Here is a 10,193-nt window from a genome sequence, read left to right as displayed (position 1 = left end):
AGGAAACAATCAAACTTGGCTACTGATAGCTAACCAAACAGGTAATTTGGGAAGATTTAATAGTTCACCATAGCTAACTAACTTCATTCTTAAAAACTGCAGGACAGTAGACAACCTCTTAAACTCCAAATATACCACTTAAACTTAGAAAAGCACTGATTTTCTGAAAGTTTCCTTGGTGTCAGTTATTTCTACATACAGGCAATGAATAAAAAAAGCCTTCAGAGAGTGTTCTATAGAGGTCATCGCACCATATAAAATATAAGATATTGTCAGAGTAATCTTAAAAGTGCTTTTTAATCTTATAGAATAAATCAAAATGTGTAAAATTTATAAGATAAAGAACCTTACAAAATGAAATAGAAAAAAAAATTTCCTCAATACAAAAAAAAAAAAAAACCACGAAATTGAGCCTTAAATAAAAAGACAACAAGGCAAATTCCTTTCCTGGTCTCACTGACTGTTCTTTGACAACCTTGGCTTTGATTTTCATGACATTCAAGCTCCTTTGACATACACATCTTTGTTCAATTCAGGTCCCCTGCAGTTACTTCTGTGCTGAGCTATTGAGCTTTCAAGTCATGATTTCTCCCTTTGCTTTTCTGAGCTTACTATAGTGACTCAGGCAATGGGCTCACCCCTTATATCCATTCCTGACCTCGGTGGCACCACCTGTGGCCTCTCACTCCAACTTCTGGGGTGATGATACCGCCTCCCCCCACACACACACACAGAAGTCAAGGATGTTAGAAGACCTCCTTGCAACCCCAAAATACCAACTCCTAAAGGATTTTCCTACTCAAAACTCCATTGAATCTTGACTTTCCAAATAGTCTTCTGTGATTGATGTGTCCCCTACAGTTGCCTTAGAATCTATGGTAAACCCAGAGTCTTTTAATGCTTTGTGAGCATTCATAAACTTCTGGAGGTATTTGGATGTGTAAAGCCAGTGATGTTTCAAAACATCTTCCATTTCATAACACTTGGACTGCCTGGCGTTCATTTTCCGGAAACGCCTGAACAGTTTATTCCCGGATTCATTTCCTTCACTGGCCCATGCCCCAATGGAGCCATCCCTCTCAATAATTTCAGGGACGTGTGCCAAGGTCTTGTGAAAATAATTGGTGATTTTGCCCTCATACCTGTACTTGAACTTGGTAGAGAGAAGCTCGGCAAAGCGCTGTGAGTTGAAACTATACTGGCAGAGGGATTCCGGGCATTCTTTAGCTGGACAGGAGGAACGCCACACGGGCTTCATTTTCAGGTAAAGGTCCATAAGCTCCCTGAGAGCTTCGTGCCTCTCCTCAGAAGGGATTAATTCACACACAGCCTCCACCGTCTCCTTGGTCATCAGCCTCCTGGCAAAGTTGCCGTTCATTCTCATGATGGGTTTCAGGTTCATCTTCTTCCGCAGCTGCTTGTCCAGGGTGGCCTGCCACCTTTTCCTTTCCTCTTTGGAAGCACTGGAATTTCTGTAAACCTCTCCAATTTCTAGCTGGAAGATCTTGTAAAACTCTGCTGCGTTGCCAATATCACAGTGGAGCGCGTCGATGGAAGGGACGGTCTCAATGAAGGGCTTGGCTGAGACGCCCTTCACTCGATCCCGCAGTTCTTCCACCGACTCATGGTAGGGGTTGGAACGCCAGACCTCATAGCGCTCCAAGTTCTCCGCGTGGCTCCTGGTGATAGAGTGGAAGACTAGATTCTGGGACGCCTCCAGGCGGGTAGCGTCACACAGAGTACAAATATAGACTGAGCCAGAAGCCTCCAGGCCTTCCACTTCCCGCACCAGCTTCTCATCATACCCAGTGCCCCTGAAGATGAACTTGAAAGTCCTGAGGATCCCTCCCATTTCCAGCATTAACTCGCTGCTTTTCATGGCCTCCCGCTCCGCAATGAGGGGGCTCAGGATGGCGGTCAGGGTCTCGTGATCTGACTCATCTGCCAGCATAAGGCACAGTGGCTTGCAACAGAGCTCAGAGTTGGGCTTGGCTTCCTCAAACACCACCACAGGGTGGGAGCCCTGGGCTACGGTGATTCTCATGATGGTGAATGAAAAGCGGACTGCCTTTTCTGGCACGGCTGGTCCGGACCCATGCTTCTCACTCACATCGCCCATGCCATCACAAGACTCCTTCACCACCACCGTGAATGGCCCGTTCAGGTAGTCCTCCAGATCCTGGGATCTCATGCCTTCCAGGATGTTCTCTTCCATGTCCATCAGAGCAGACACCAAGGCTGAATCATAGCGGAACCGCTTGGCAATGGTGTCCACTGGGTAATCATCCACCGAGTAAGAGAGTCCAGACAGACCATCAATGATGCCCAGGTCGGTGCTGGAGGACACGTTCTTCAGAGGTGGTTGCCATTTGAAAGGGTGGTAGCCTGGCAGCAGGACCTTCTCGGCATTGCGAAGGGCATGGAGAGGCTGGAAAATCTGCCTCCCCGTTATGGCTTTCACAGTCCTGTACATCTTGTGATACTGACTGCAACTGAGGAATGTGTTGACACGGATGGCCAAGCAAACGGCTGGCTGCAGGCCAGAGCCCCGGCCCTGCATCAGGGCTTCCAACTCATCGGCTTGTCTGTGTTCATTCCTCGCCCTCAGTGCCAGCAAGAACAAGGTCAAGCACACGGATTTCACATCTCCACCTTCCTCTTTGTCAGCAAAGGCCTTCACTTGCAGCTTGAGCTCTCTCAGCCGGTGCTTTTGAGCTCTGCGGGTCAGGGATAGCAGATGCTGGCGAGGCCTACCCCCTTTGTTGATGTGCACCAAAGGCTCCTTTGATTCCTTGTGGCTTGAGACATGGTGGTTGTATTTTTCCAAGCTGACCTCCTTGTGGCAGTCTTTGGCTGGACATTTGACTAGGAGAGAATTCAGGATACTCAGAAAGGACTTCACAGGACTCTCCAGGTTAGTCGGGAAACAGGGATACCGACAAGAGGGGCAATAGCTGCCCATGACCTTGAGGCATCTAATGATACAGACCCTGCAGAAGACATGCTTGCAGCTCGTCTCCACAGGGTCCGCCAGAATGTGTTCACAAATCTGGCAAGAGATTGCTTTCAGAAAGTGTGCGGGAAAGTCAATGGCCAGGAGATTGGTACTGAGATGTATCTTACTGCAGTTGGCAATCTGTTTCATGACTCCTTTGCTGCTGACCTTTGCCTGCACTCTTCTCTTGTGCAGTCGGACTTCTCTTGCTCGATCAAGCATCATCTGGATTTTTTTGCTGAGAAGCCCATGGGTGTGATGTCTCTTCCTCTTGAGTCCCTGCCAGGTGGAGTAGCAGATATTACAGGATGGTGAGTGGGGGTGCCACTCCATGGTTGTGTTCCTGGAGAAGTAAACCTCACAAGGGGCACTGCTGAATCGCCTGTGCATAATGCGCCAGCAGTTATGGCAGAACTCAGTGGGGTGGATGGAGTCAACATCAGCTTTCACATCAATCCGGAAAACCCTGGCAATGAGGTCAGGCCAGGAAGTGGCTCTCTTTTCCTTCTTCCGTAAAAGGCTTTGGGTTTTAGCATCCACAGGCCCATGGACAGGATGTCTCCTCTTGTGCTTATCAGTTTGAAAAGAATTCCCGCAGATGCGGCAGAAGTGTCGGAGATTAGCTTGGTGGATGGCTTTGTCTCTTGTTTTCCCATCTTTGTGGGCTTTGTTTGCAAACTTGGCATGGCCCTTCAATGCTGGTTGAGACGGGACTGGCTTCTGAAGTCCAGCCTTGTCTGGGACTGATGGTGATTGCTCCAAAGAGGGGTTCCCCTCAGATGCCTCCTTCTTTTCCTTTTGGGCTTCCTCAGGTGCCTTTTCAAAAGATCTCACCCGGAATAGCTTAAATTTCCACTCTGAGAATTTCATATGTGGATGTTGAATTTCATCAGGAGCAGAACTGAATCCCAAGGTGGGTGGCAAGGAGACAGCCATGCTGACAGAGGAGCCTGGGGACAGTGGAAACAAGTCAGGTCATGGAAAATGTCAATATTCTACTGATGCATCTTGGAGGCAATAAAAAGAAAAAAAAACTGTGACATTCAATTAACCCATTAATTCATTCTTCTTCTTTTTTTTTTTTTTTTGTCAGTTTTGGGGCTTGAATTCGGGGCCTGTGCACTGTCACTGAGCCTGTTTGTGCTCAAGCCTAGCACTCTACTACCTGAGCCACAGTGCCACTTCCAATTTTTGAGTTGAGTCTTATGGGGACATTTCTACTCAGCTTGCTTCAAACCTCAATCCTCAGATCTCAGCCTCCTGAATAGCTAAAATTATAGGCGTGAGCCACCAACACCAACATGTTTGACATATGTTCTACCACTACTTTTTTATTCTTATATCTTTTTTCATTTTTATTATTATTATTAAGGAGTTGTAAAAAGGGGTTATAATTCCATAAGTGAGAATATGCGTACAATACTTCGGGGCTGGGAATATGGCCTAGTGGCAAGAATGCTTGCCTTGTATACATGAAGCCCTGGGTTCGATTCCTCAGCACCACATATATAGGAAATGGCCAGAAGTGATACTGTGGCTCAAGTGGCAGAGTGCTAGCCATGAGCAAAAAGAAGCCAGGGACAGTGCTCAGGCCCTGAGTCCAAGGCCCAGGACTGGCAAAACAAAAACAAAAAAGAAGATGAGTACAATACTTCTTGGTAAGTGTCAACTCCTTTGTTCTCTCTAATCCCCCTCCCCCATTCCTATCCTCAAGTTACATGGTTCACTTTTTTTTACATAATATACATTGAAAATAATGATTGTGTTTGTTCACTCTTCCTCCCTCCATTCATGTGTTCCCCTTTTTCCTTTCTCTCCCTCAAAATAAACACATTTCCACTTCCTTCATTTTGATCAACACTACATTAATTCAGAGGAATTCCACCTTCTGATTCTTTCCCAAACTACATCATCCTTTAATCCGCTTTTTCTGTATATAATGTATTAAGCCTGTATATATGATTGTGTATATTTCTGTTTTAGATCTAGCTTCCAGTTCTGAGAGAAACCATGCACCATTTGTCTCATAACATGATTTTTTCCAGGTTCATCCATTTCTCTGCAAAGGGCATATTATTCTTTCTAAATGAATTAGTAGCATCCCATTGTATATATGTACCACATTTTCTTGATCCACTCATCCATTGTGGGGCATCTGGGCTCTCCATAACTTAGCTAAATCTCGTTTTAATATGCTATTAGAAAATAAGTGTTGATCAAACAGCACAAAATAGTCATTCTCTGTCCAGACAAATGCTTAGGATCATTTACATCATGTATATGTATCATTTAAAATTGTGTGTGTGTAATATAATTCTTCTAGAAACACTTAATGTCATTGAAGACAGATCTTTGAATGATTGATCTTCTATCCCCATGAGTCCTAATACATATTACATGCTCAATAATTATTTTTTAGTAAGTATAAATATAAACTACGCACTAACCAAAGAAAAGCAATATTTTCCACATTGTATTAGCCTTGTTGCACTAGCCAGACAATATATTTCTGGCTTTTTAAAGCAGTCTTTTGGGAGGTTGGTTGTTTATTTCCTCCAAACAGATCATAAAGAGATGATAAAACTACAAATCCAAAGAAACTAATTACTTACTACTTGAAAGGATGAAGTTTTGAGCTTTATGGATGCAAACTAATAATAAGTATCATGGATAGTAATTATGCTTACAATTTTAATTAGTGAGAGCTGCTGTAAATTATAAGGCTGTATCTACATTAGAAACAAAGACCACAGAGCTCTGTAAACCTGCAACAAGCCAGAGTCTGCACATACACAGATGCTGAAAAGGTTTTTAAATGAAAATTTCAAGTGGCTTCAGATTAAGACTCACAGGGGTCCTCCTGAAAGTCATTGGTAGTCATTGGTCATTAGCATTTTAGTTTGTAATAAGAGAAGGGAAAAATGTTTTTGTTCTAATAAAAAAAAATTACATCTGCCGGGAAACCCAGTCAAATTATGTTGTATTATAGGCATCAACAACAATGGGGGATGAGGAGGTGGGCAGGGTGCTGGTGGCTCACACCTGTAATCCAGGTACTCCGGGTTGGGGGGAGAGGGGCTGAGATCTGAGGATTGCAATTCAAAGCCAGACCAGGCAGGAAAAGCCTTGAGACTCTTATTTCCAATTAACCACCAGAAAACCAGAAGTGGAGCTGTGACTCAAAGTGGTAGAGCTCTAGCCTTGAGCAAAGAGCTCAGGGACTGGAGTTCAAGCCCCACAACTGACAAAAAAGAAAAAAGAAAAAGAAAGAATGAGTGAGGCGTGGGCATTTAACAGTGTCATCTGAGTATTCTCCATCCTTGGTTAGATGACTCTTTGCAAAACTGTTCAGCACACAGTTGGAAAGGCAGCACTGTATTTTTAACATACCATTCTAGCCACATTTCCCAAACCTGCCTCAGTTAACACTTTTGACCTACTAGCTATTTCAAGCATCTATTTTCAACTAAAAAGAATTTTTAAAAAGAAAAAAATTTACTTCAAATGTAACAAAAGAATACCTCAAAGTTGTTTGTGGTGTATTTATGTTTCCTAATTCTCTCCTCTGGCAGGTACTAGGTTGTTCCTTGTCTTCCTGATTCTCGCTTAAACTCCATCTCAAATGCCTTTTTTTCTTTCCTTTAGCATTCACTTCCTAGCTTGTTTTACTAAAGTACTTTCTTTGGCATTCTAAGATGATATTTTGAGTAGTTACTTTAAAAAAGTGTGCATGGCTATTTGTGGAACTCATTGAACTAAATAATGACCTTTCACATTGAATAATTCAACCCCGTGGACAGGTCCTTTATAATATCTCCACTTCCTGTATATTATGCAAAAATCACCAAAATATGTTTATTTAAATACTCTTATGGAAAAATAAACAGGTCAGCACCACCAAGTACTTATTAACTGCTGACATCCACAAAATGCAGATTTTATTTCCCAACTCAACTGGCAAAATTTTATCCAAACTATAAACAAGAAGATAAGGGCAAAGCTAAATTAGGGGAAAATACAGGAGGACGTATAAATGTAGTTATTCATGGAAGATACAGAATGTTTCATACTTTCTTCCCTATGTGTGACTTGCATTCTTTTTTTTTTTTTAGCCAGTCCTGGGCCTTGGACTCAGGGCCTGAGCACTGTCCCTGGCTTCTTCCCGCTCAAGGCTAGCACTCTGCCACTTGAGCCACAGCGCCGCTTCTGGCCATTTTCTGTATATGTGGTGCTGGGGAATCGAACCTAGGGCCTCGTGTATCCGAGGCAGGCACTCTTGCCACTAGGCTATATCCCCAGCCCGACTTGCATTATTTAAAATGAACATATATTACTTTTGGGAAAAGGTAGAAGTTTCAATAATCAGATTTAGTGAGACATTTTAATCATTCCCATTAGCAAAGTTTAAAACTATTGATGCAACTCAGTATTAATGCAGGCAAGGGGAAATTAAGATATTCTGCATTCCTGGGAAGAGTGTTAATTGGTATAAATTGTCTAGTAGATACTTTAACATCTTTTAAAAGTTAAATTGCATTATCTTTGGTGCCATAAAATTCCTTTGGGAAGATAGTCTACAGTTACTCCATAGAAATAGTCCCATGATTATACAGTGATATTTATGTGAGCTGTAAATTATCTACACCTTGTTTGTTACTTTTAAAAATAGAGGAAAATATGAATAATTAGCCAGAGAATCATATTAAATAAACTGTGGTCCACACATACAAAGGAAAATTACATAGCAAGTTACATGGGGCTGGGGATATGGCCAAGTGGCAAAAGTACTTGCCTCGTATACATGAAGCCCTGGGTTCAATTCCCCAGCACCACATATACAGAAAATAGCCAGAAGTGGAGCTGTGGGTTAAGTGGCAGAGTGCTAGCTTTGAGCAAAAAGAAGCCAGGGATAGTGCTCGGGCCTGAGTCCAAGCCCCAGGACTGGCCAAAAAAAAAAAAAAGTAGAAAGTTACATTTATTTTTTCAATTTATACTTTAAAGTTAAATTTATATATAAATGTATATGCTTTGCACATATGTATAATTTTTAAATGTATCAGTGGCAGAAAGATACCCACATGGAAAAAAAAATGGAGTAACAGTAAGTAGAATAGAACCTTGCTTATGCATATATATTCATACTTGCTTTTACAGTAAAGTGCTGAAATTCTGAAACCATATAAACTAAATTCTTAACCATGCTTGTTTACAGGAAAATCAAATTAGCATTAATAATAGAATTTCCTTTATTTTTTGTTTTTATTTTAAATTTTGTGATCGATTCATTTAGGATAAAACTATTTTTAAGTTTCTCCCAGAACAGTTTAAGACCTGGCTAAATTTCCAGTCTTCCTTTTCTGTTAACATGTAGAAAGGGAACTAAAATATCAACCTGTAGATAGCAGGAATACAAGATTATGCAGGAGTGCTCTAGTTTGGACACACACTGAAATGTTCTCTGTCCCTCTGTCTCTGCCTGTCTCTGTCTCTGTCTCTCTCTGTCTCTGTCTCTCTCTGTCTCTGTCTCTATCTGCCTGTCTCTGTCTCTGTCTCTGTCTATCTGCCTGTCTCTGTCTCTGTCTCTGTCTGTCTCTCTGTCTCTCTGTCTGTCTGTCTCTCTCTCTCTCCCTCTATCCCTCTCTCTCTTCTCTCGTAACAAAGGCAGGCTGATCTCAGAACCAAAAAGGATGAGGGGCCACTGCTGGTTCAGTCTTATCCCATGGAAGCTGTCATCTCGATATTGCTTTTCTCTCATGGCTGCAGAGTCCCTCATTACCTCAACTCATGTTGACAGACTAGTCTGGGTTGGCTTGGACAGCACTGTAGTTAAATATGATCATTAATTATCTCAGGAGACTACACCACAAAAGCAGCATCACCGCCATTCCCCCATCCCAGCATCCCATGTCCCAACATATCTATTCTCCTACAGTCCTTGGCTCACCATCTGCTCTTAACATTGTCAATTGTATTACATGACTTCTGAGAAACCAGGTTGAACCCAAGTGCCACAGACTGGGAAGATTCATAGAGTGTCAAGATTCACTTCAAAACTCCCATTCTCTACTGTTTTACCACATCAAAACGTGGATCGTATCAAAGTCCACAAAATCACCTAAACCTGTTGCCCTTTCTCCCACCCAAATTCTTCCTTGAACCACTTTAGAAAGAAATGTACAGACACACCAGGATCGATGTTCCAACTCAAGAATAGAACTTCAATCAGACTCTCTTCCATGGCAATTCTAAAAATTAATACAAACCAGAACCAGTAGGGAACTTGTTTTGCACAATGCAGGTCATCAACTCTCAGAGAGACTGATTGAGATGGAGGCCAGAAATTGCTTTTTTCTAAAAGAAAAGCATTTTAGTGATCCTGATGTAGTGGCACACAAGTAACATTTACAGAAACACCAATCTCCTCTTTGCTATCAAAATTCAGGAAATGCTTGTCAATACAGGCACTACCCAAGAAACCATGCATTTCCTCCCTCCCTGAAATTTCTTTGCTCCGGACTACCTTTCCTTCTGATGATTCATTTTAGAAACTCTCCTGCACTCCCCTTCTGCCACAGCATTTGTTTTTACTAACTTATATGTTACACCTTTTCTATGAGCCTTTACAGACGGCCTTCTATATCTTTTCTGTTTTCATTCTAAATAAAATTGATGTCAGCTTTCCTCATTCCCTTCCCTCCTTGCCTGCTAGAAAAAAAAATTAAAAGCTCAAGTCATTCTGATTAGAAACATAAAAATGTAATAAATATTTTGGCTCAAGGCATGAGAAGTACAAGAATTACCTTGCTCAGCAGGCTGCCTGGCCAAAGAGTTGAGATGTCTGCAATTTGCTTGATATCACTCAATATCACCGAGAATGTAAAGTGTGTTTTCCCCCTCTTTGCTCTCTTGTCTGTCAATACACACTTCTGGGTTATTTATCAGCCCCGACTGCCCTTCCCAGCCTACTCCACCACAAGGGGCTAACCACAAATGGTGACAGCCAATCTCAGGCCAGGAGCCCCCCAACTCCAGCTGGCACCTGGCCCTTCAGGAAGCTCAGCTGGGGGATATGAGTGTGCAACCATGCATAGCAATGTGCTGGAGTACTGGCTATGAGTTTCATTCCCCCAAAATGCTTGGGTGGGAAATGATCTCATGATCTGCCCACATAGTTTCTGACACCTGCCTGGATTCTGTA

At 42.4% G+C, this 10,193-nt stretch overlaps 1 protein-coding gene across 1 annotated transcript; it reads right to left on the bottom strand.

Moving 5' to 3' along the window:
• Positions 1-236: 236 nt before the first annotated feature.
• On the bottom strand, positions 237-3,931 carry Rag1 (recombination activating 1). Its single transcript, XM_048360909.1, has one exon. It carries the CDS (start codon positions 3,929-3,931, stop codon positions 800-802), a length of 3,132 nt encoding a protein of 1,043 aa, XP_048216866.1. The 3' UTR covers positions 237-799.
• Positions 3,932-10,193: the final 6,262 nt, after the last annotated feature.

The sequence above is a fragment of the Perognathus longimembris genome, chromosome 13 (assembly GCF_023159225.1).
Source record: "Perognathus longimembris pacificus isolate PPM17 chromosome 13, ASM2315922v1, whole genome shotgun sequence".
In the NCBI taxonomy this organism is placed as follows: Eukaryota; Metazoa; Chordata; class Mammalia; order Rodentia; family Heteromyidae; genus Perognathus; species Perognathus longimembris.
The sequence above is the reverse complement of the archived record's forward strand: the minus strand, read 5'-3'. Positions and strand labels throughout refer to the sequence as shown.

Bases quoted from the DNA above. Each gene is read 5' to 3' on its own strand.
- Rag1 (XM_048360909.1), bottom strand. From the start codon at position 3,931: ATGGCTGTCTCCTTGCCACCCACCTTGGGATTCAGTTCTGCTCCTGAT.